Genomic DNA, 26,396 nt, shown 5'->3' on the forward strand with positions numbered 1-26,396 from the left:
TTTTCCAACAAGCACAGTATATAACCTTACAAGTCCTCCACTTCTATTGTATTTAAATTCACTGTGTTAAAATTTGGTAGAGGTTTTTAGGGAAATAGGTATGTAACATAGAGTGGGTAGCTACATGGAACGTTGGAGAGTGAGAAAAATGTTATTCAGTTTTGCTATAGTTAATGTATTGAATAATGTTTTCTTTCCTGAGATGGACAAAATATTGGAATCAAGCACAGTCCAGCAACACAGTGTGGCATTTGGATTCGAACCAGCAATGGAGGTCATTTCGCGTCACCAAATTATCCTGATTCGTACCCCCCAAACAAGGAATGTATCTACATCTTGGAAGGTATTTGACCAGTTTCTACCTTTTGTTGAGTATATTTTTTTTTAACCTTTACTTTAAACCAGCTTGGACAAAATGTAAGCTTATAGTGTATTTTGAATTAAATTATCAGAATGATAGGTTTCTCTGTAGGAAACAATTAACAAAGTAATAGTTGCAATTTTACAAGAACTTTATATTTAAAACGCCCTTGATAGAAGACTTAAGTGGCATCCATTAATGGACTTCATGAAATTTTTGTCTACATTAGTGAATTGTTTTTATTTCTGTTTCTTTTTGTATATCATGATACATGCTATCATGAAATAAGCATTAGCTTCTGAACTCATTAATCAGTTGAGTACATTAGCTAATTTAATAAGTATCATATGCCAAAGGGGGAAATTTATTGTAGTTTTACAGAGTAACATTTTTATCATAAAATCTAAAATTTATTATGACTTTTATAACAATTCTCATTATAAGCCTTAGTCAGAGACTGCTTTCCTTTTTGTCATTTGTGTCAGCATGTTTATATTCTAATTTGTGTTCCTCTGATTTTGTTATTTTCTAGCTGCTCCACGTCAAAGAATAGAATTGACCTTTGATGAACATTATTATATAGAGCCATCATTTGAATGTCGATTTGATCACTTGGAAATTCGAGATGGACCTTTTGGCTTCTCCCCTCTTATAGATCGTTACTGTGGCATGAAAAGCCCTCCGTTAATTAGATCAACAGGGAGGTTTATGTGGATTAAGTTTAGTTCTGATGAAGAACTTGAAGGACTGGGATTTCGAGCAAAATACTCATTTATTCCAGGTAAATACTAAATTATATTTTTGATTTTGAGTATCTCTGATTTTGGAATCTTAAGATTAGAAAAGATATTTTATCAAGTTAAATAAATATTAAATTATCAAGATTGAAGGCTAAAAATAACAACAGTAAAACTGAGCCATATCACTTTGGTTTTGAAGCATCAAATGTTGCCTTTTGTTCATAGCAATATTAAATACATTGTAAAAATTAATAAGCCAGTTGTCTTTCATAATTCCCCACAGAAGTTATTTTGGTGGGTTTTTCCCATTGGATCTGTTAAACCACTCATTTGATTACTCTAGGAAATATACAGTGATAGAAAACTGCTCTGGACTTGGAGGACTCCGCACCTGTCTGAATGCCTTCTGTGCCATCTAACAGCTGTGAAAGTTCAGTGCAAAGTTGTGCTTGAAATTCACTACTTGCTGTGTTAATTTGCTGAGGCTGTCAGAATTAATCTGAAATTTCGTTAAGTTAAGCAAAAAAGCACATATTCTCTGTTCTAGAGGCCAGAAGTCCAAAATGTAGTGTGAAGTTAATTTTACTAGGCGTTTTGGAGAGGCTCTAATGCCTCTTAATGCTTTCAGTGCTAGCCAACATTTCTGAGAGTATGGCCACATCACCATCACAGCAATCTCTTCCTCCATCTTCTTTTTCTCTTCATCTCAAAATCTTTAACTTAACCCATTCTGCCCCCAAGTGTTCAATCCTGTGACTGTTTCAACAATATAGCATTTATATAGCTTATAACCATAAGTTATGTATTTACTTCTTAATGTAAGCCTTTATAGGTGATATATATGTATGTATGTATGTATAAATCTGTGTAAATGTTCCATTGGCCTCCATTTCTCCCTCAAAGACTTTAGAAAGCTGCCCTGTTTCCTTCTCCCTCAGGGGAAAGGTAATGCTAGACTATCCCCATCAGAAGACCTTTCCTGTGACCTCATAGAGGCAGTCTGTACTCAGTTTTCCTCCTGTTTTGTCAGTCTTACTCTGCTCACGCTTGCCTGAAGGCACAGTCCAATATCCATTCATCACCACCAGTTGAAATCAGGTGGATATAATAACCACTTCTCCAATATCAGCCAGTACCCGCTTCAGCCCTAAAGCTCTAAATGGGATACAGTGAACTCTTGGAACTGTCCTATCATTCCCATTTGCAAACCTAATGAAATAATTTGGATATTTGTGTAAGACTTCAGATCCATTCAGCTATGGATACAGGAATAACCTATATTCCTGTATTCCAGTACACCATGATCCCTGATCCCTTGCCCCGTGTTTTCCACTGCCAGTAGTTTTTCAGCTGCTGACTGCTGGTGCCTTTTTGAGTGTGCCGGTAGACTCCAACAAGCTAATACCTCTTTGCCTTTGCCTAGAAAGAGTGCACTCAGACAGTCCATTCTTAAGGAAATATTTGAAAACTTTATCCTACTTCTCTCAAATCCTTCGGGCTGATCTAGCTTTCCGGTTTAGCACAACACTCTGCTTTTGTGTTCCCTGTCCTAGGAAGCTTGCCTTGCCAATATCATCCACTTACTCTATAATCTGGACTGTTAAATTATAAGATTCCAACGGAAAAACTTCAGTTCTGACAGATGTCAGTTAAATGTTGGGGTTACCTCTTGACACCCGTGGATCTAAACATGATCCTACATTTCTTCTAAGCATGTTGACTTTGCTTCTTCCCTGCACTAAGAACCAAGGTTTATGAAATTTGCAAGTTACTGCCCACAATGACTACTGAATTTTTCCTTGATTTGATGTCTGAGCCTATGCACATTTACTAAAAATCACCTCATCTGATTCCATTCAGTAGCCCTCTAATGGGAAGAAATCTTCTGAAAACACAGTTCACTTTAGTCCTGAGTTCAGGGTAGTGCAATTACCACATCTCGTTCCACTTAGAATGAAAAGTTAAAGTTTCCTGGTATGAAATTCTAGAGTATGAGGGTCCCTTTTTGAGTCCAGGTTCACATGCCAAGCTGAACTCTATTGCCCACACTAGGGCAAGCCTTAATAGCTAAAGAAAAAATTGCTAATCTCTGTATAGACAGTAGGTATTCTTTTCGTAGGACTCCTGATTTTGGCATGCTGTGAATACAGACTTACTAACTTTCTTGGGATACTGCATAAAGAGTATAGAACATGCCTTTGACCTTTTAAACATAATTCAAGCTCCAAAGGTCCAACTGTCATTGAAATTCAGAGCCAGTGATCTGCTCAGACAGACAAGAGCAAAGGAAATAAGGTAACAGACAACTTCCAGGAGATCTTACATGTCATGGCCTCTGAAGGCTCCCTCCCCTGTTTTCTACCATTTCTCAGACCCTTAGCTTATATCCTAGGATAATAAAGGACCAAGTGACTTTATTGATGATCAGAAGAGGAAAGAAGAGTTTTGTTTTGGAGAAAAGGAACATCTTTTTGTAGACCCAAATTCATATCCCATTCTCCCAGTCCACAAAAGGAAATTTAACCCTTAGGAATTCCCCACTGGAATAACTAAATGATGCAGTGCAGACAACATTGCTGTTAGGAGACTTGCCCTCTCTGCTCAAATGTCTCCCATTATATTCCCAAGAGTTTATGTGCCCATGGGTCATTTTCCATTGCCAAGTGGCTCTTTTGAGTCTGGGAATTAAGTTTTAGTCAGCTTTCCAAATCATGGAAGTACCTGTATGTGCTCATTACTGTTTGCTTGTTTTTAATATTAAATTTAAGTGTTTCTGTGTCATTAGACCACGGCCATGGCAGCAGATAGACAAGGCGGACTAATTCAGAATGATTGTAAAATCCAGCCCGTTCATCCACATGTCCATTCTGGACTGCTAGAATAAACCAGTAGAAGAATAAACCCAGTTGGCAGTAACATAGGTAGAATTTAGTCTGCTGTGGCTCAAGATCTGTCCATTATATTCTTACAGGGAAGAATAAGTTATTTCTCTTTTTAGACAGACAGAATCCCTACCCACTGGATTGCTCCCTGAATGCCCACACAACTGGATCTGGACCAGACCAAGGGCCAGGATCCAGGAACTTAGTCCAGGACTGCTAGGTGAGTGGCAGGGGCCCAAACACTTGATAGCCATCACCTGCTCCCTCCCAGAATGTCCATTGGCTGGAAAACTGGAGCTGGAACTCAAATTCAGACCTGAGAGTGGGTTGTGAGTTTCTCGGCTGGATAACCATCCCAGTTAGCGTCTTTTGAGATCCATACCGCCACCCTGTGCACCTAGATAAAGGACTTCAACAGTCCATACTCTATAAAGGAGGCTTCTTGAAAGTAGGTCATTAACATTATACCACACAATAGTAAGTTGACCAAAGATTTTTTTGAACATCGCACTCCCAGTAGATAAAGTCTACGTATACAACCTGAGGCTGGGAGGCTGCATTTATTGGAAAAAAAAACTCCAGCTTAAAATTATCTCCAACTTGTTGAAAGAAACTCTCTGGTATTCCTAATTAACTCTAGAAGTTAGTTGGAAACCATGAACTATTGGAAGTATATCTCTTAATTTTAAAAAAGCCACTAACCCTCCTGCTAAGTACATCTCTGTCCCCAGCACAAAGATCAAACTGACCAGAATCAGACAACAAGCAGCAGACAATAGCTGAGCAACCTGCTTCCCATAAATTGACACCAGGCCAGTAGAGCCTTCAAATGAGCTAGTTCAGACTTGGAGAACCCTCTTTGCTATTATTTTCTTCCTCTGTGTTACTGGATTGTCCATGTCCCTTTGCCCAACTTTTCTACAGCATTACAATTATTCATTCTCTTTCTTTGACTATTAGAACCCAATCTTTAGAGTCCCTTGTGTATGTAGCCCTGAGTGGCCAAATTGTCTTAGGTTACTGCCTTCCTGTACAACACACTATTTGTGCTATCACAGATAACTTGTGCTATACTTGGATAAATACTTGTAGCTAGATTGAATTGGAAACTTCCAAAATCTTGACAGAATGTATAAGTCCGTAAAAGGAGTTCCCTCAAAAGGATCCTTTCATATGTTGTTAGCTGACTGCCCTTGGGCATTTCTTTCCTCTTATGTTGTGGCCTACTGATCATCCTACTAGGACTAAAGATTTAACTTCTTTTTAAGATCCCTTAACAAATGCATGCAAGAGATCCACAAGACCAACCAGCAACCAGAACAACTTACTCCAAGAGACCTTGTTTCCGCTTTCGCATACAGGCTCCTGCTCTGGCCTGGGGCTGTTACAGGTATTTAGAGAGTGATCCAGTAGATACGAATACTCTGTCCATCTGTGTACCTCAATAATAAATACAATTGTTTTAAATAAAAAAATCTAAAAAAGTAACTAGTGAGCTTTTAAAACAAAATGCCAGAAAGTAAATGATTGACCAGGCTATACATGGAATATTCTGCCTTTTGCAGCGGTTCACATAAACTTAAGAGCCAATAGTCTGAATTGAAATAACTGATCTGGTTTTATTGGTCAGATGTTTGCTTATATTGTTATACCAGTTAACTTAAGTATTGAGACTTCAGTGTCGTTGTGACATCGTTTCAAAATTTTACACATGAATTGGTTCTTTATAAGCATAGACCTCTTGTAAGAAAAAAAAGTGCCAGCTTTAATGGCATAGCAAGTAGAGTGGACACCTGGGATGCTGGCGTCCCATCTGGGTGCTGGTTTGTGTCTTGCTGCTCCGCTTCCAAACCAACTTCCTGTTAGTGACCTGGGAATTGCAGTGAAAAATTGCCAAAGTGTTTTGGCCCCTGCCAGCCGTGTGGGAGGCTTGGATGAAGTCTAGCTTCTGGCTTCACTTTCCCATGGTTGGGACAGCCGGAAGCCAGAGTGAGTTACAGAGATGCAAGATGGAAGATCAATCTTTGTCTTTCATCTCTAACTCTTTCTCATGAAAGATTATTTTAAAACAGAAAAAGCAGGAATCAAACAATGCTGTTAGACATTAAAAAACAAAAGTCAGCCAGTTGCCATAGTTTGTATGTGGTTTGTCCTCCCTTGCTCCTCAGTGTAGTGCTTATATAGGTGGTGAGGCCATTTGAAGAGATAGGACCCCATAGGAGAAAATAGGAACAGACCATACTCTTTGGCTTCCTTTTTTAGTGTTATGATCTCCATTTTAATGCTCCCCCCATTAACGCCTTCACCAGAGCCAGTCTGATGGAGGTGCCATGACCATGAACCCCCAGCACTGTGAGCTGGATAAGTTAGTTTTCTGTGTAAAGCAGCTTACCTCAGATATGTTATTACAATGAAAAATGGTTTAATATGCCAGCTATACATGTAAAAAATGCTTAATTTGAAGAAATATAGTTTTTTTCCTGTAGTTTTAAATATCATGAGAGCAATCTTATATGGCATATAGTTAAATACAAATTATAAAATACTTGAGTTAGACTTTTACCATTTATTTGCATTATATCATGCCTCAGTTTCTGTACACACTATTTTAAAGTAATGACAGAAATGTCAGGAGAATTACATAATAATCCCGTTTAAACTGATTTTTTTTGAATTACATAAAAGCAAAACTGGGATTGGATTACAATTTTTTTCTGAAATCCATTAACAATACTGAGAAGTTAGCATTTTTGAAGTAAAGTTCTCTAAGCTATTGGTGGTATTTATTGACATGGAATCTCCTAATGAATTGTCACTTTCAGGAGATAACTGGTAAAGTTATGTATATTTCAGAGCAATAATTACAATGTTCTGGAATTCATGCCTACCTATAAAGAGGTTCTCATTAATTTGCCAGATAGTGCCTGGACTTTCTCCCTTTGCTGATCCTGTTTAAATTTCTGTTTGACATTTTTCTACAAAGGATTTAGTGTGAAATATATACTGGTTGTTCCCTTTTAGCAAGGAAAAGTTTAGTGTTAAAAGAACAGTCTACTAGATTTTTTGTAAATTAAGCTAGTAATATTTTCCCACTTTTTCAATATGTTGTTTGATAACTTCCTACAGTGTCTGGGATTAAAGATAACAATTTTAAAAAGAATAAAGCAGCCACTTATATACAGTAAAGTGTGTGCTTAAATAGGTTTGCCAGGTTGATGATTCTGAGACAGTTCCTCAGCGTTTTCATTCTGGAAATGTGATGTAATAAAGTTCTTAACTGAGTTTCACATGCTTTTAAAATACCAGTTTTCTAGTTTTATTGACTTATTTTTACTGTAGTAGAATGTATTTAGCAAAGTTTACTGTTTAATCATTTCTCAGTTCACAATTCAGTGGGGTAAGTAGATTTGTAGTGTTTTGGAATAGTGATTATTGTATTTAGGAGGTAAATTTAACATGAGCAAAAATGTATTATATTTCTTTTTGAGGGTATATAACAGTCCACTGTATTGTTCAAACTTTTTTTATATATAATTGTCAATACTCTGGCAACTGTTCTTGACCATTTAAGTGAGCTTTCAAGTAACATAAATACATTTTAATATGTCATGGAATTAAAAACATAAATATAAGTGAGCTTCCAAATGAGCAATTGTATATATGCAACGTCAGTGATAACTTCTCTTACCTTGGTGTTTACTGGGGCTCTAGAAATAACTTAAGATGTTGGCTGTGCAGTAACTGTTTCAATGGCAGTGACTTTGTTCTCTTTTCTGTTACAGATCCAGACTTTACCTACCTAGGAGGTATTTTAAATCCCATCCCAGGTTTAGTATATTACCTCTTTCTCCCTGTGACTTTTTGAGTCAGTCTTATTTTCCTTTCAACATCATTCATTTATTTCTTCTAGATTGCCAGTTTGAGCTCTCAGGAGCTGATGGAATAGTACGTTCTAGTCAGGTGGAACAAGAAGAAAAAACAAAACCTGGCCAAGCAGTTGATTGCATATGGACAATTAAGGCCACTCCAAAAGCTAAGGTATTACTGTCTGACGGGTCACCTCAGAGGACATGTGTAATGAGATAGTTTGTTAGATATATTGTTTCAGTTTGTGCCAAAAAGATCATCATTATACAATCTGATACTAAGCATTAAAACCTTGTCACTTTTGAGGGTGCTATTAAGATTCATGTTTTATTTAAGTAAACTGAAATGTAAAGTTCAGGAGCATTATACATATGTTAAATGTATTCATCTTAAAAGACTAAGATTCTTAAAATCTGTGAATTCATGATTGGTGAGTGCGGCTATTGATCAGTGGGATTCATAAAAACCTTATTTTATAAGGACGCAAAAGCTGCAAGAAGTTAAAGTAACCTGTCAAAGATCACACAGTGACCCTAGCAGTGTAAAACACAAACTTGTTGAGAATTAGTTCTCTTTTCTTACTGTGGCACACTCTGCTAACCATGGAGAGCTGTATTGGAAAGTACTGCAGAGAAGAATGTTTTTAAATAACTCTGACAGCTTGAGATTGCTTGCTAACTGCTTTTGCTTTCTGCCTTTAATTTATTCTAGGGAAATCAATGGAATTAAAATTACACTTAATGTATATGTGTATAAAAATAGGAAAAAGAAAAGAGAGTGGGAGAACATACCCTGAAAGTCAGCTCTACAGTCCTGATAAATACTGTAGATTAAATACCCAGAAAACTTAGCTGTTAAAAAGAAACGGGAAACATTGAGTAAATGTCCCTTTAGAATCATATGTATACTCCAAAAATGAACAAAGACAGCTATAAATTAGCATTTATGTTGATGATTCAGATTACCTTGGCTGATTTCAGTAACCTGTAACTGCCAGAGGGTGATGTGCCAAGTTCTAACCACACACTGAAAAAAAAGAAGGCGTAGGGTTTCTGTGAACCTCTGAGACTTCTTCACATAAAGCTGGAATCTGCAAAGTAGAACATGAAAGGATAGAACACAAAAAGAGATACCCACTATGACAATTTGATGCCAGATTTGTTTTCTTGGGCCTATATAAAAGATAACTAGTGAGGCTGGCATCTCCCTTAAGACTTTATACCTAGACCTAACCTTTATCAACATATGGGATATAATTTTACATCAATAGAAGGCAGGCAGGCTGACAACCCAAAATTTGCAGAATCTCTTTTCATAACCCACCATGAAGAAGAGTTAACAGAAGTTTCTCAGATTATCCAAGAACTTAAAGAGTTTTCAGTGTCTAAGGGGGAAAAAATGAAGGTAGCGAGAACTTCCATGCATTATAGTTATTGGGCAACTCTTCCCTTCATTTCCCCTCCTGACTGTAGCAGGATGTTTCTTGCAAAGTATGTTACTGAAAAATACATCTGAGGATATTACCCAAAATATAGTGCTAGGAGGGAGTGATAGGTTTTTGTTTTGTTTTGCTGTTACTAGAAAATATTTCAAGATTTGATTAATGACATGACAAATAAGGACTCCAGGCAAGTGAAAAAAAGGTTTTTAAGTGATACCTTCTTACATTGAAACCAAGGCAGACACATTCTTAAAACAAGCAGAGTGGAAAAAAAGATTTTCTCAAAGGGATAATTCTAAGATTGACACCCAAAAGTATCAGTAGCATAATGGAAACCCTGGGGTTGTTATGTGGCTTGGTGAGTAAAGCTGACACCTTCAGCACCAGCATCCCGTATGGCTGCTGGTTCTACACAGGCTACTCCACTGGAGATCCAATGCCTGGGAAAAACAGCAGCAGGTGGCCCCTGCCAACCATGTGGGAGACTCGGGTGACGCTCCTGGATTCCACCTGGCTCTGTGCTACCTGTTGCAGCCGTTTCAGAGAGTGAACCAATAGATGAAAGAATCATCTCTGTAACTGTGAAAACACCTTTTCTGAAAAATGGAAGCCTAAAAACAACAGAAGACTGTTTTGAAGTGTTTAGAGAAAAATTATTTCTTTATCTAAATTTCCATAACCTACTAGCCTCGTTGAAAACAAGGGTATTTCTGAGAAAAAAAATAATAAATGAATAAAATGCTAAGATAAAAATTCAGATATTTCCTGTTTATAGGAAAATTTGAAAGTAAAAAAAAATAGAATAGGAATACCAGGCAGGTATCAAAAGAGAGCTGATACAACTATTAAAAAATGGAAATCATGAATATCAGTAATTCACAAGGAAGATAAAGTAACTTAAAAGTGTATATATAATGTATCCTCAAAATACACAAAATATAAATGGATAATCACCAGAATAAATTGAGAAATCTACAGCTACCATGGACAGTTCCTTTACATCAGTAACTAGTAGATCAAGCATAAAAGGAATAGGCACAAAAAATGACACCGTATGGACATGTTACCTTACTCCCTATACATTCTCTACCGCGTATGTTAAAACTTTCTTAAAATTGCTCCATGCCCTAGACTATCAAAGAAAGTTTGAACATATACTGATGTTTGTCAGAACAGATTCTGACAATGCAGTTAAAGTGAGAATCAGCAAACCCACATAGAACACAAATGCTTTGAAAATTGAGCCAATATTGGGACTGCCACCCCCACAAAGTGAGACAGAACTTGCTATCCAAACCTCATTTGATTGCCTAGTGAAACAATACAAATAACAAAAATCAACAGTTTATACAGTCTTGGCAGAATCCTCAACTCACAAATGACATTCAAGCTGTCTGAGACTCTTACTCCATTTTTTATGCTATAACAGGAGATCAGAAGCTAGGTAATGTATAGAGTATTTGTTTCGGCTGTGGAGGCTGGAAGTCAAAGAGCATAACCCTCCTGGTTAGGAGGCGCTTAGACTGCACGACAGGGAGGATGGCATAGTGGGGGTGTGTGTGAGAAGATGATGACATCCATACTGAGAGGTGGGGCAAGAGAGACACGGGGGCCATGATTGTTCATTTCCCAAAAACTCTGAGAATTAGGAGGTGTCCTAAGAGATTTGCATCAATTTTTACCAGGAGCCACATCATATAATGACTTAGTCATCATCCATCCACTAGCTCTCACCTCTGGAACATTCTACTATCTATCAACATTGCTACACTAACGACAGAGCTTATGACATATGAACATGTGGGGGACTTACTCAAACTATGTAAACTGTAGTACCCAATGCAAGCAAAACTACAGCACAAACAGGTGTTTAGCCTAACGGTTAACATGCCCACATCCCACTTTAGAATGGCTGAGTTCAATTCCCATTTCTGGCTCTAGACTGCAGCTTCTCACCAACACAGATCCTGGAAGGTGGTGGTGGTGTTTCAAATAATGGAGTCCCTGTAACTCACATAGGAAGCCTGGATTGCCTCCCTAGCTCCCAGATCTGGCTGCAGCTGTTAGAACCGTTTGATCAGTGAACTGATAGATGAAGGCACTTGTACTTGGATGCTCCCTTTCAAATTTCCAGAAAATTCTTATTCAACCAAAGACCAGGAAAATCTGGTCAATTCCTAAATGAAAGACACTCTGCAGATCACAGTGCTAACAGGATCCAGTTAACAGAGTGTCAAAAACTTTTAAAGCATCAGTAGAACTACTTTGTAAGGTAAAGGTAAACCTGACAAGAGTGCAGCAGCATAGAAATCCAGCTACAAAGACTGGCATTGTTGCATAGCGGGCAGAGGTACCAACTGCAACACCAGCATTCCGTGCACACGTTGGTTCGTGTCCCAGATGCTCTGCCTTTCTGATCTGGCTCCCTGACAATGTCCTGGGAACATGACCCAATCACTGATGTGGGAGACAATGAAGCTGGCGTTGGCCTGTCCCGTGCTTAGCTGTCACAGCCATGTGGAGAGTGACCCAATGGATAAAACATGCCTGTTTTTCTCTCTACCTCTCTCTCTCTCAGTACCTCTCTCATATAAATAATTTTATTTTTCTTGAGAGGACCTGTGAAGCCACAAAAAAAAGAAGAGTAGAAATTTTCAACTAAAAGGAAAAATATATGAAGATTTTTAATAAGTATTCTCTATAGGCACCACAGCTGATTGGAGATGAGAGGAGGTAGACTTAAAAATCAGTCAGTAGGAATTAATCTGAAGTTTAAAAAAAGATTAAAAACAAGTTGAGCTTCAAGAACCTCATTAAGCAGTTTCAGAAAGTCTAATGTTTGTATCATTTACATCCTAGGAGAAGAAAACATTGGTAAAGAAGAAACATTTAAAAAATAACAGCTTTTGCTCAGAAGTCAGATGACTTATGTGAAATGGACAAATTCTTCAAAAGGTACACTGTCCAGACATTTTCAGAAATACATAACGTGAATCATCCTATACTTATCCAAAACATCAGATTCGTAGTTAGAGACCTAATAAAATGCCAAGGCTGAGTGGATTCACTAGCAGATTGTTCTGAAAATTTAAGGAAGATAGAGTGTGTGTTTTTCACACACTTCAGGAAATGAAATAGGTACACTTCCAAGTTTGTCAGACACATATTACTTATACCACAAGTAAAATGTAAAAAAATTGATCAGCATTCAAGAAAATATATGCGAAAACCCTCAATATACTAGCAACAGCTAGTCAAGCAATATCTAAAACATCCATCACAACCACTTTGATTTAGTTCAGAAAAAGCAAGACTGGTTCAAAATTTGAAAATTTAGTATAATTTACCTTGTAAAAGACTAGAAAATTATTTTTTCACTTATTTAAATTTAATACTCACTCATGACCAAAACCTCAGGAAAAGTTTAACAGAGGACTAATCAACTATCCACAAATCTTACTAACCAGTGGCTGTCACAATATGTTGTGATGAAAGCTCGAATTCCTTCCCCTTCAAAACAGCAAGATTACTTCTGTTCAACACCACATTAGAAGTTGCAGCTGTGGGTACAATATTGTGGCATAGGTAGATTAACCTCTCCCTGGATAACTGGAATCCTGGTTTTAGTCCTACCTGCTCCACTTCGGATCCAGCTCATACTGATAGGCTTGAGAAACCCACAGAGGATGGTCCAAGGAGTTGGGTACCTGCTCCCCCATGTCAGAGACTCAGGAAGAACCTACAAGTTCCTGACCTGTTGTACTCTCCGTTATAGCCATTTGGGGAATGAATTAGGTGATGGAGGATTATCTATCCTCCTGCAGCTCTGCCTTTCAAATAGAAATCAAATAGCAACCACTGGGAAACAGCATCGTAACTGGAAAGGAGCAAATGGGTGCTTGTGTTTGGCGTAACTTGTTACGCTGCCACATTCAATGCTGGCATTCCATGTAGGTACCTATGCAGTTCCTTGTTGTTCCACGCATGTACCTGGGAAAACAACAAAAGATGGCCCCAAGCACTTGGGCGTCTGCGTCCTTGTGGGAGACCAGATGAAGCTTCTGCCTCCTGGCTTTGGCCTGGCCCAACTCTAGCTGTTAAAGTTACTGGAGGAATCAACCAGGGCTGAAAAGGTGCTCTCTCCTCTTCCCCATCTCATTTAAATAAGATCTTATTTTCAAAAGGGGAAGCAATTGTTATTTTGTAGATGTGTGATTGTCTATTTGTAAAATCTATTAAAAAGTTCCTGGAACAAAAGAATCTGTTCAGCAAGGTTGCAGGACACAAAACCAGTATAGAAAAATAAGTTTGTGTGTACCAGCTGCAAGTCATTGAAACTCAAAATTAATGAAATAGTATGATTTAAAATAACAGACTCTCCTGAGATTGAGTATGCCAGCATTTGTAAACTGAAAGCTTATAATATCATGATGGGGTAGGGGAGGTAGGGCAGGGGCCACAGAACCAAAAGTGAGGAACGTGCTCTTAGCATGTGTTGATAGCTCACAATGCTAAAATGCCAGTTCTTTCAAGGTTGATGTATAGAGAAGAAAACAGTTCTAGTTGAAGTCCCAGCTACATTTGTGATAAACGTTGACATACTAGTTCTAGAACTTGTGGAGTTAAAAGTCAAAATAATTTTAAGAACAAAGGTAGGAGACTTGCTAGGTAATTTTATGAGTTTTCTGTAAAACTTCAACATCCAAGACAATGTGGTACTGAAAAAAAGGGCAAAGCAGAAGTCTGGAAATGTGATTTATACAAATATGTTGATTTTTGGTGGATCTGAAGGTAGCTCAGTGGTGAAGATATAATCTTCAACCGACAGTGCTGGGACAATTTGAAATAAAATGGACCCTGACCTATACCTATTATGTCATAACGCAAATGATGTCATAAAAATTTTTTTTAAGATTTTTGCTTTTATTGCAAAGTCAGATATACAGAAAGGAGGAAAGACAGAGAGGAAGAACTTCCTTCCAGTGATTCGCTCCCCAAGTGACCACAGTGGCCGGAGCTGAGCTGATCCAGAGCCAGAAACCAGGAACTTCCTCCAGGTCTCCCATACACATGCAGGGTCCCAAGGCTTTGGGCTGTCCTTCCCAGGCCAGAAGCAGGGAGCTGGACGGGAAGTGGAGCTGCCGGGATTAGAACCGGCGCCCATATGGGATCCCGGCACATTCAAGGTGAAGACTTTAGCCGCTAGACCACTGAGTCAGGCCCATTAAATGTTTACAAGAAAATTTTTGAATTTGAGTTCTTAGATATAACACCAAAGGGACATCCATAAAGGGAAAATGTATAAATTGTACTCATTTCTTAGAACTTTGTGAAAGATAGCTGCTTCTTGAAAAGACAAACCCCCTACGTTGGGAGAAAACATCTGCAAATTTGCTGTGTGTCCGTTACTCAAAGCTCAGAATAAAGATCAGTTTTTAAATGGGCAGGCTTTTGACTGGCATTCACCAAAGATTTAGTCATTATGAAATTCAAATTAAAATAATCTTGTGACAATATATCCCCTTTGTTTAAAAAAAAACATAATTTTAAGAAAATTAACACCAAGTGCTGGGAACTGTAAACCAAATGAGATTCTGATACATTTCTGGCAGCAATGTAAAATCATTTAGCCACTCTGCGAAACATCTGGCTTCCTATGAAAGTGCCATATGACTCGGCAGTCTTTTGTGGACATAGATACAGGAAAAAAGAAAACTGGTGTTCACACAAGGAACCCTTATGTAAATGTTTACTAGCTAGAAACTGGAAGCGATCCAGTTATTTAACTATTGAGAAAATAAACTGGTACATCTGTATAGTGAAATACAGTCAACAATAAAAATAAATTATCAAATATGTCATACCAGGCGAAAGAATCTAGTCTCCAAAAAGGTTAAATATGTGATTCTTTGAGTTAGGTGACAGCTGTGGGACAGGAATCAGACCGTGGTCACCAGGGATGAAGGCTGGAAGTGATATAAAGAAGAATAATATCTGGAGTGATACTAACTTAATATCAAGTTGCTGTTTTGTCAGGGGGAACATGATTTTGCAATATGACATCAATAGAGATTTGTATGGCGCACAAATTCATTGCGGCAAATTGGCACATACTTGGGTACATCAATATGAAGCCCTGATACTGTTGTTCTTCCTGGTTTTTTTTTACATTTTATTATTATTGCTATCATTTTATGATACAGTTCCATATTCCCTTATCCCCTCCCCAATTCCCTCCTCCCCCACCTAGTTCCTTTATATCATTACTAACATATAGTTCTTCATACTCAGTCATATGTCCATCATTGCAGGCATGGACAATGGCAGAGAGTCCAGAATCCTATTGTCAAGATATAGTAAACAGTTTCATTGTAAGTCCATCTTTGTCTGGAAACAGAAATGCATACTACACTGCATCCTCACATCTGGATGTTAGTCTCCATTTCACAGCTACTGTACATCCCCTTAAATGAAAAGTCATAATACAAAATCAACAATAGAAAGAAAAATAGAAATTTACAATGCCATGAAGTTAAATGACATGTCGGCCTAGGATAAGATATCCAGCAAAGCTTTCTTTAGTCTTTGAAAATGAAATAAAATTCTTCCAGAGTAAAGAAAAGTTACAAGAATTTGCCTCTTCCAAACCTGCCCTAGAAAGGATACCTCAAGATGTTCTTTTGACAGAGAAGAGGAATAGCACCCAACAAAACCAAGGCAAATGGGAAGAACATCCCAGTAAAATGACAACAGAAGACTAAACAATGAACAACCCATTCCTAAAATGACAGGACCAAAGTACCACCCATATATATTAACCCTAAATGTAAATGGCTTAAGCTCAAACATCATAGATTAGTAGACTGGATTAAAAAACAAAACCCATCTGTTTATTGTCTGGAGGAGACACAGCTCTACAAAGATCAGCGGAAACTATATCACATGGGTTTTGTTGGTTTCATCTCTTCAAAACACTTTCTTCTGATTAAATCATTCAGTGACTCGTAGATCATGCAGTGGCATCATTTTCTTCAAGAAGGTTCTTGATTTTCATTTCTTCAGCTACACGTTAGTCATTTAATAGCATGTTGTTTAACTTCTTGGTGTTGTTAATTTCTTTTTTCTCCCGGATGTTGAGTTTGTTTTGTGGCTCTTCATTTAAGGGGATGTATAGTAGCTGTTAATGGAAACTGGAAGTGATTTTGACTACACAGGAGCAGCACAAGAGGATGCAGCAGAGGGGAATGGAATCCTTTTGATGGAATTCTTGCTTGAGCTGTAAATTTGTTACAACTTTAGAAAGTAGTTTGATGTTCTTTGGCAAAGCTGAAAATAATGTGCTGCAAAGCAGCCACAGAGTGTAAGCCTGTGTGTGTAAGGAGACTGCAGGAATGCTTACCGAAGATTCGTCTTGAAGGCAGAAGGAAGCCAGGCAACTCTTAGGAGAATGTGCAAATGATGATGTCTTTCTATAACTGATGCAATTTAAAATATAAACTATTTCAAAATACTGTGATTTTAAAGATTCTTAAAATATCAAAAGGTACAGGAATTAAAAAATCATGCAAAATAGGGAATTGGGAAGAATATTGGGAATAATAGAGAACATTAGCAATGCTAGAATTAAATACTTAAAATGAACTTAAACCTTGTTTCTTAGATCTTCTTACTCTTCATTGAAGTATTTGTGAAGAAATAATTCCATATTTATGTAAATTGGAGATATTTCAAGTATTGACTGCTGGAGAATGCTGATTTTTGAAAATTGATAGTTAAAATTTGATGCACAGTTGACATGGGAATGTTATTGGATTTTATTAAGTGAATTTTCATTTTAAATTTTAAAGGTTTTTAAATTTTTAAATAAAAAATGTTACAGGTTATAACTTTCGGATGTTCAAAATGAGATGAAACAGTTAATGGATGATGTTCAAGAAAAATACTCTTTAAAAAAGATGTCAGTGTTTTGACAATGCAGGGTAGCCAAGTATTGTAGTCCATTTATCAGTGGTAACTTTCTGAGGGTTTCATTTCTGAAAATGTTTTCTGAAAATTGCTTGAATTATTAACTGGTTCATAATAGGAAAGAATGCCATTCTTATCACATGATTTATATTTAAGTCTCGATTTTAAATATATATATATTTATATATGTAATATAATATATATATATCTTTGAAGAGTACATATCTTGCTGTTGAAATAAAAGCAGGAAGTAAATACTTGACCGGCCATACCTGGTTCTGCCGATTCAATTTTACAAATCCAGTCACTAACTCATTACCTTCTATAAGCAAGAATTGTATGGGAGGTAATTTAACTTGTAATCTTGTTGGAAGACCTTATAATGTAATGGGGAAGGCAAACAATTACAGTGTAAGTGATGGCTCACTATCATAGAACCATGAGCAGAGTGGTTTGATTACAGAATAATTGAAAAGTTAATGAGAGTCAATGGTAACTATGTACATAAATATGGTATTTATATATAAACACGTTTATGCTAAAATATATGCCTGATGAACTTTGTAGTTTTTAAATGAAAATCTTATTTCATTAGCCATTTTTCATCATGCTCATGAAAGTAGAAAACTGGTCATTTCAATAAACTTAACTGTTTGAACTGTATTTGTTAATTAATTGCTTTTAGTTTTCTCCCATCAAAGTATTTTAGAAAAGAAAAACCTGTGACATGACTTTTTTTTGTTTTATATAGCACCTGAAAGGATGGAGGTGGCATTCTGCTACCTCAACCAAGTGAAATTCAGAGAAAATCTTCATTCTGTACTCATAATTTTCTTTAAATTGCAGAGTCACATATGAGCAACTGGAGAACATGACATGTCAATGTATAAGACACACTATACATTGGGAATAACACATGTTTTGGAATTAGACCAATCTGAACTCAGATGCTTGCCTTAATAACCCAGTGACATTGCTGAGTCTCTGTACCTATAAATCATGACATGACTTCATTAGATTCTTCCAGACATTAATGCTTAAAGTCCTTGTAAGCCCACCATGCAAAGGAAATCTGCAAACAAGAATGGACTAATATATTTTAAGAAATCTTAGTGCTAAGTAGCCAAATGTCTGTAAAGTGTAAAGACTGTGCTGATAATACTTATTTGGATGGTATAGTTCATATTTTGTCTGAAATGTTGACATAATTACTTAAAGAGTAAAATCTCTGAGAAAAGGAGGTATAAAACAGGAATTCTATCCTGAGGACAACCTAGGAGTGCATATGGCTATCCAGAGTATAGATTGCAAAAAGAGCACTTTGGGTGTGTAAGAGCAAAGGCAGTCTTTCTGTGCATTGCACATATTACAGTGAATCTTAGGTTTTAAAATGTACAGACTGGAAAGAAGCTCACTGTTTAGTCACACTGTTTGATAGAATTGTGAGTGACTGTTCTTTGTTGGTACCATGAGGCTGCTTTTGCTCCTAAGGAAAAAAGCTGGAACCAATCCAGGGAGCCAGCAGCTGAATCCAGGTCTCCCATGTGGGCAACAAGAACTCGATGACTTGGGTCATCACCACTACGTTCTAGATTCTGAATTAGCTTCAGGAAGCTGCTTAGGAGCCAGAGCCAGGAGTGAAACCCAGACACAGTCACTTAGGCCTTTTAATTTGCGTCTTAACCTCTAGCTGAATGCCCTTGAAATTGCTTTTGCAAAAGGGAAATCCGTAGTCTAGTTATGCCTCACTGGAGCAAGAAGTTATCTGTCTTTATAATAAAAACACTGAACTCCAGTTCCTTCATGGTTGTTCCCATTATGAAAGAACCAATTTTTTAGTTCTATTAACTACTGAGGCTTCAGCCTTTTGTCTATTGTGTTTTTCTTTCAGCTATAGTATTCAGTCTATCATTTTGACCGGATAATAGAAAAACCCAAATGATCTTTTTTTTGAAGCAGTATTTCTGTTTTAATGTTACAGATTTATTTGAGGTTCTTAGATTATCAAATGGAGCACTCGAATGAATGCAAGAGAAACTTTGTCGCAGTCTATGATGGAAGCAGTTCTATTGAAAATCTGAAGGCTAAGTTTTGCAGCACTGTGGCCAATGACGTGATGCTTAAAACAGGAGTTGGAGTGATACGGATGTGGGCAGATGAAGGCAGCCGGCTTAGCAGATTTAGAATGCTCTTTACTTCCTTTATTGAGCGTAAGTAACTAATTCATGTATCATTGAAATATTAACATAATTTTTACTCAATTACAATATACTTAGTGAACATTAACGTGGTGAAACCACAAGTTACAGAAGAGGTAGGCATCTGAGTGTTCTCAAGGAGTTCTCTATCATGGGTTAAAAATAATCACTACACTTCTCATTGTAAACGTGCAAATAAATGAAAAGAATTACACGTTTGTAGAGACACTTCCTCAAGATTATCTGATGTAAAAATAATAATTAGAAATATTTGTTCAGCTTGGTAAATAATTATGAACATACCAAATCATAGTCCCCCCAAATTTAAATATGCTCTTTTCTTTAACTTTATTTTTAAGTTTTAAACTTTCAGAAAGTCATAAAAATTGTAGCATTCTCATATGTATTTGCTTACATTCCCCTTAGAGTTCTGTGCCTTGGCAAAATCACGGCAAAACTGCAAAGTTAGCGTGGATACAGTGTCCCTGCCTAATCGGTGGATCTGATTCAGATATCGCCACTCCTACCAGTGGTATTTCCTACATTGCTTTTCAGTGTCCTGCGTTCCTGCGCCCCTCTGTCTTTGGTGGTCAGTTTTGCTTGGTCTTTCATGATACTGATGTGTTTGAAGAGTGCTCGAAGAAGTTACTTAGTGCAAATATTCGTCAGTTTGATTTGTGCCTAATGTTTTCATATGGATTCCATTAAGGATATGTGTTGCTGTCAGGAACCCCACAGAAACGCTGAGGCTTTCTCAGCATATCCTGTCAGTGAGGCAGGAGTCCACAGTACTGACTGACCTACTGCTAGTGACATGAACTTCAGTCCTTTCATTAAGGGGCCGTCTAAAGGTTGTCTGCACTGTCAAGTTACTTTTCTTTGAGGTCGTGCGAGTAGCCTTTCGCTCATTCGTTTTAGTAGTCATTGGTGCTTTCTACCTGTATAGTTATTAGTAATTTTCAAGTTCCATGATCCTTTCTACATGTATTTATTAGAATGCTCTTATAAGAGCCAGCTTAGCTTCACTTTATTCAGTTACTTAAATCAGTGTGAGTTCATAAGCATGTTATTATTCTGTTGCATTATAATGCTGCTTTTCCATAATATGTTATTTTATTGGTTAGAGATCAAGCTTTAGTCATTAGGAGTTTCTCAAGATTGCTTCTTGTATAAGTGTACACAATTATTTTTTAATCCTTTGCTTTCTGGCACCACTGTCTTGAGACAACCCTAGAACCATTCACATTTCCAGGGGTCCTTTTCTTGTAGTGAGAAATGCAACCCTAATTATATAAAAAAAAATTGTTCTACCCTATTATACACATAATTATAGGATTACTAATCCTATCCCTGTGATTTATTTCCTATCAGAGTATTTCGTTTATGTGCAGTTCTTTTTAGCATTACTGTCAAAATAGTTCCCTAATCTTGACTATTTTCCTCTCTCCATGTGGTCATGTCACCTTATTTATAATATGCTTAGATCAATTTTGAGACTGTTTATATGTGTTGTCTCCTGTCACACCATGGTTACTCTAAATTGCTTTTATTTTGGATATGACTCTTGTTCCCTGAGTTACATAATAAGATTTGAAAGGTATATGCCGTGTCCTCTCAGCTGCCCCAGCCTCATCTCCTCATTCTTGGTTTGCTGCTCTTAGTCTGTGTAGGCCTTCATGACAGACACGTGGGTATGTTTATTCTTATGTCAACCATCCTTTTTTAACGTGAGTGCAGCAGTATTCTATTGCATTGGCATTTTTCACTTACCAGTATGTACTAGAAATCATCCCGTAGAAGACCATTTTTTTTTTAGCTGTGCAAAACATTGTACCATCTTTACTCAGGCTGTCTCTATCACCACATGAGTTACTCCAGATATTTTGCAATTGTTAACAATAACAATATTATTAATATGTGTTTTAAATGTGTTTGAAGTTACATCTTGATCAAAAGCTGTAAGTCACAGTAGTTAGATGTTGCCAGTACCCTTTCTGAAGGGTTCTAGGTAGTGGTTTTTCCTTTCTTTTTCTAACTGCCACGAATTTAAGCAGAGATCTGAAGAGGAACCAGCTGACTCACGTGATAGCAAATACAGAGAGCAATGATCTTGGGTTAGATCGCTGGTACAGTGGTCTGTTGAGCTGTCATACACCAGCTTAACCACACTGCAAATGCTGCTGGTTGTGGTTTCTGGCTGTCATTTCTAGCACAGGAGAATGGTATTGGGGAGCAGAAAAAGTGCTCTCCTTTCTGTTGCCGGTCACTTTCTGTCCCTGTGCTAGATCCCACAGGCTACCCACAAATTGGCCAAAGTCAGACCAACGGGAAGGGAGCAAATCACTGTTTCCAAACACAGCCTTATATAACTCCACAACAGGACCTGTGGATTTAGTCTAGACTCCTGGTGGGAATTCAGCCCAGGCAGTGGCAGCTGGGGAGGGCAACAGGCTCTTCCATGAATAAAGGAAGTTGGGTGAATGAATGGCTGCACTGCTGGGATCACTGCAAAGGAACCAGGAGTAGTAAGGAAACAATAACAGCTAAGCAGTTGCTTTTCAACTTGCAGGAAAAAAAAAAAGCCATCTCCCATGGGAGCAGTCAGTGGAGTAGGAGGCCACATGAAGTTTTCAGGAGCCAGGGCTTCCAGCACAGGCCTGCTGCCTCCTTAATCTCTCACCCATCAGCTCTGCTTCTCCTCCTGTCACTCCTTAAGGCTCTTGTGCTGCTGTTGCCTTTTCTACCCTTTGCTGCCTTGCAGTCTGAATGTGTGCCTGGACCTCTTGCCGAGTGCATAGTCTGAGCTGTCAGATGAGTTTCTTTTTGTCCTTTTTCTAGGAGAATTCTTTGAGATGGTCAGGCTTCTTCAAGTTCTACTGACTTTGCTTCCTCTCCTCTTCCTCACCAGGTGTCAGAGTCTCTGGTCCCACCTGGCTTCACAAAATAGTCTTTGCAAAGCTACCTGTACAGCCACACTTCTCCCAGATGAAGTTTGGAAAACCCTCAGGGGAGGTTTTATTCCTAGTATAACCCAGGAAGGACTGCCTCCTCCTCTCTGCTTGCTTAGGGGTAACAATGTTAGGATGCACATCTTTCCCAGTTGGTAACTTTCATCCTGTCGTTTTTCATCTCCCCTCCAATAAACTTCACCCACACCTTCTCTGACATCTATTGTCTCAGGGGGCTTTGCCCTCCCAACTAACTTACAGTAAGTCTTCCAGTCTGTGAATATAGAATGCCTTCCCGTTAGTCCTCTGTAATTTCTTTCTGCAGGTTATCTTATTTCTTAACATACTAATCTTTTTTTCACCTTCATTAAATTAATTCTAGCTGTGTACTGTTTCTGATGTAAATATAAATGGGATTATTAATTTCCTTTTCTGGTTTTTATTGTTAATGTTTAGAAAACATGCAGTTGATTTTATTTATTGATTTACATCTTATATTTTTGCTGAATTCATTGGCAGTGGAGTGTGATCTTTAGGATTTTCTGCATATAATGCTATATTATCTGCATGTATGGGGTAATTTTGTATTTTTCTTAACAATTTGCATGCCTTATTTCCTTTTCTTGCTTTCTCGTGCTAGATAGAACTCCACCATTTTGTTGAATAGAGTAGGCGGGGCATTCTTTTCTTGGTACTGATCTTACTGGAAAAACTTGCACTGAGTAGGACCTTAGTTGTGAGTGTTTTAGTCGTGGCCCTTATTGTTAAGGAGGTTTCCTTCTAGTCCTAATCTATTTATTATGTTGCAGAAGAATATTGGATTCGGTCAAACCCTTTTGCTTATCAATTGAGATTATCATGTATGATTTTTTCTTTCATTCAGTTAATGTGTGTGATGTCACTTTGATTAATCTTGTACATTGAGCAATCTTTGCATATTAAGAATAAATTCCAGCTGATCATGGTGTACAATCCTTTTACATGTTGCTGGATTCTGTAGTAGTACTTTGTTGAGGATTTTGATATAAATACTCATGATGGAAATTGTTATGCATTTTCATTTTCTGTATCTTTCTTTAGCTTCGGTATAAGGGTAGTGTTAACTTTAATGAAGTAAGTATAAAGTGCTTCTGTTCCTTCAGCTTTTTGAAGGGCTTGAAGGATTGTTGTTAAACTTTTTCATGCTTAGTAGAAATCATCATGAATACCCTTTCTGTTTGAGAGGTTTTGATTACTGTTTCAATCCCTGACAGTGGTAGGATTTACTAGATTTTTCAGTTGCGGAACAGTTTTAATGAGATACATGCTTAATGTAGGTTATCGATGTGTTGTATTTGACATACGATTGTTCTTAACATCTCTTATCCTCTGTATATATGCAAGTTCACAGTAAAATTCCCACCTGCACTTCTGACTTTTACAGTTGGACCCCTTTTTGTAGCCAAAGGTTTATCAGTCTTACTGTCTTAACAAAGAACCAACTTTTGAGGTTTTTCGTATCTATTTTTTTAAATCTCTAATATTTATGATTTTATTACTTCTACACTGTCTTTTGCTCTCCCACTCCCTAAGGTATAAAATTGTGAAGTTTTCTTACAAAGTCATGTACAGCTAGAAATTTCTCTCTCAGTACTACCTTTACCACTCATATGCTTTAATGTGTTTTCAGTTTCATTTGTGTCAAGGTGTTTTATAATTTTTCTTCTATTTTCTTTGAAATCACAACTTTGAAAATAGTGTAGGATGTGCAGTTTAACTTTCACAAATTTGTGGATTTTACCATTTTTCTTCAGTTCTTGATTTCTAATTTCGTTCCATTGTGATTAGAAAAGACATTTCATATAATTTCAGGCTTCTTAAAGATTTATTTTATTTTTATTACAAAGTCAGATACACAGAGAGGACAGAAAGATCTTCTGTTTGATGATTCACTCCCCAAGCAGCCACAATGGCTGTTGCTGAGGCAATTAGAACCGGCGCCCATATGGGATCCTGGCACGTGCAAGGCAAGGACTTTAGCCGCTAAGCTATCACTTTGGGACCTGATTTCAGGCTTTTAAAATCCATTAAGGCATGTGTGACTGACCATGTGGGTTAACTGCTCAGTGCACACTTGAGGAAGAGCCTCATTTTTGTGTGGTGGAGTTTTCTCTCTGTGTCTTGCCCAGTTGGTTTAGACTATGCAAATGTTTTATTTCCATGTTTGTCTTCTGTCTCGTGATTTTACCCATTATTGAAAATGACGGTGTTGAAGTCCCAACTATTTGTCCCTCTGTCAGTTTGCTTCTTGTAATTTCTAGCACCTGGGGAATGTTTATAATATTTTTTTAAGATTTATTTATTTTTGAAGGGCGGAGGGAGGTAGAGGGAAAGAGAGGAAGGAGTCTTCTGTCAGCTGTTTAACTCCCCAGTTGGCTGCATTTGGTGGAGCTGATGGCCAGACTGAAGCCAGGATCCAGGAGCTTCTTTCTGGTCTCTTATGTCGGTGTAGGGCCCAAAACACTTGGGCTAACTTCCGCCATTTCCCAGGCATACTAGCAGGGAGCTGACTCAAAAATGGAAGCCCGTATAAGATGCTGGCACTACCAACATCAGCTTTGCATGCTACACTACAATGCCAGCCCCTTTAATATTGTTCTGGTGAGTTGAACCTTGTATCCAAATATCATGTTCAACTGTGTCATCTATAACAGCTTTGACTGAAGGTCCATTTTTTTGTTTAATATTAGTTAATGGTGCTATTTAGTAACTGCATGGAATTTTCCTATCCTTTCACTTTCCATTTTGGCATCTGTACATCTAATATGAGTATCTTACAGACAGCAGATAGTCTTGCTTTTTTTTTTTTAAACCAATCTCTTGCTTTTCATTGGAGAGTTAAGCAACTACTAATAACAAAGGACTTATGCCATTTTACTTTTCTGTAAATTTACAGCTTTTATTGCCTCTTTTCTTCACCACTACCTTATTTTTGTTGTTGTTTGCCAGTTAGATACGTATCTGAAAGTCCCAGAAATAGCTGAGGGTTTAGGTTTCTATCACATTGATTCTGAAATTATGTTATATTTTATCCATTGTGCTTGTGAGCATAGCAAGTATTTTAGCTTTACATCCAAAGTGATAAGTGTGATACAATTATAAGATTGGTAGCATAGTGCAGGTTTTGAGTACTTGTAATATAATCAGCCTAACTTGATATGAGCCATATTTACAAAAATACCACCCAGATTTCAGACTTGGTTTTAAATAAGTGCCCCATTAGTAATATTATGTATTAATTTCAAGTTAAGATGAACATGTTTTAAATATTGTTTTCTTAGGCGATTTGCTAGGAGAACTTACAGGACCCGGAATGTGTTTGTATTCACAGCTAAGATTGATTACACTGAATTTATCAGCCAGGGAAAAGATGGCTAGAGTCAAGAACTTCTTGCACAGGCTTCCTTCCATGAGGGCCACTCAGAGTGTGCCTGGTTCTCTAACAACAACAATGAAAGCAGTATCTCGTATGCAGTATTTCTGCCCAGAGAAGCCCATCAGAGACTCATCCCCCAAGGTTTTCATCGGGCCTGCTTACGCAGACACCCCGCTTGCCAGGTGTGAAAATTCTGAAGTCCCAAAAGCAAATAGGTGTTTGTCATTAGGAAAGATTTATAGTTGCTCTAGGTACTGAGGACTAACTTTGTCAGGGGATGAAGGAAAGCAGATTCACAGGTGCTAGAAGGGCCATCCTTGCTAAAGTTAACAGCCTTAGGGATTTCTGTGTTACCTTTATTGCATAGATCAGTTTGGTTGAATAAAGCTATGTTAGTAAAATTCTATTTATTTATTTTTGCTCCTGAATGTGACTTCTTGTTCGTAGTTTTGGCTCCCATTTTATTTCTTTTAGGTAGTCCCCATCAAAATCTTATATAACAAAACCGCTAGGGTGGTTTAGTTCCACTGCTTATGACTTCTGTGGTATTTTCTGTGTATGCAGTTGGTGATTTCTCCA

The 26,396-nt window shown here is 37.5% G+C and overlaps 1 protein-coding gene across 1 annotated transcript in view; it reads left to right on the forward strand.

Moving 5' to 3' along the window:
• Positions 1-202: 202 nt before the first annotated feature.
• The window catches only part of LOC121167762 (neuropilin and tolloid-like protein 2), a gene marked incomplete at its 5' end in the record, with an annotated part of 35,695 nt that continues 9,501 nt past the window's right edge, over positions 203-26,396 (forward strand). Inside the window, 5 exons of the mRNA XM_040997343.1 lie at positions 203-343; positions 894-1,142; positions 7,766-7,789; positions 7,894-8,021; positions 19,238-19,466. Of these exons, the coding sequence (XP_040853277.1) occupies positions 203-343; positions 894-1,142; positions 7,766-7,789; positions 7,894-8,021; positions 19,238-19,466 (771 nt within the window). The remainder of the gene's footprint in view (positions 344-893; positions 1,143-7,765; positions 7,790-7,893; positions 8,022-19,237; positions 19,467-26,396) is intronic.

The sequence above is a fragment of the Ochotona curzoniae genome, unplaced genomic scaffold (genome assembly GCF_017591425.1).
Source record: "Ochotona curzoniae isolate NIBS_2020 unplaced genomic scaffold, NIBS_Ocur_1.0 patch425, whole genome shotgun sequence".
NCBI classification, from domain to species: domain Eukaryota; kingdom Metazoa; phylum Chordata; class Mammalia; order Lagomorpha; family Ochotonidae; genus Ochotona; species Ochotona curzoniae.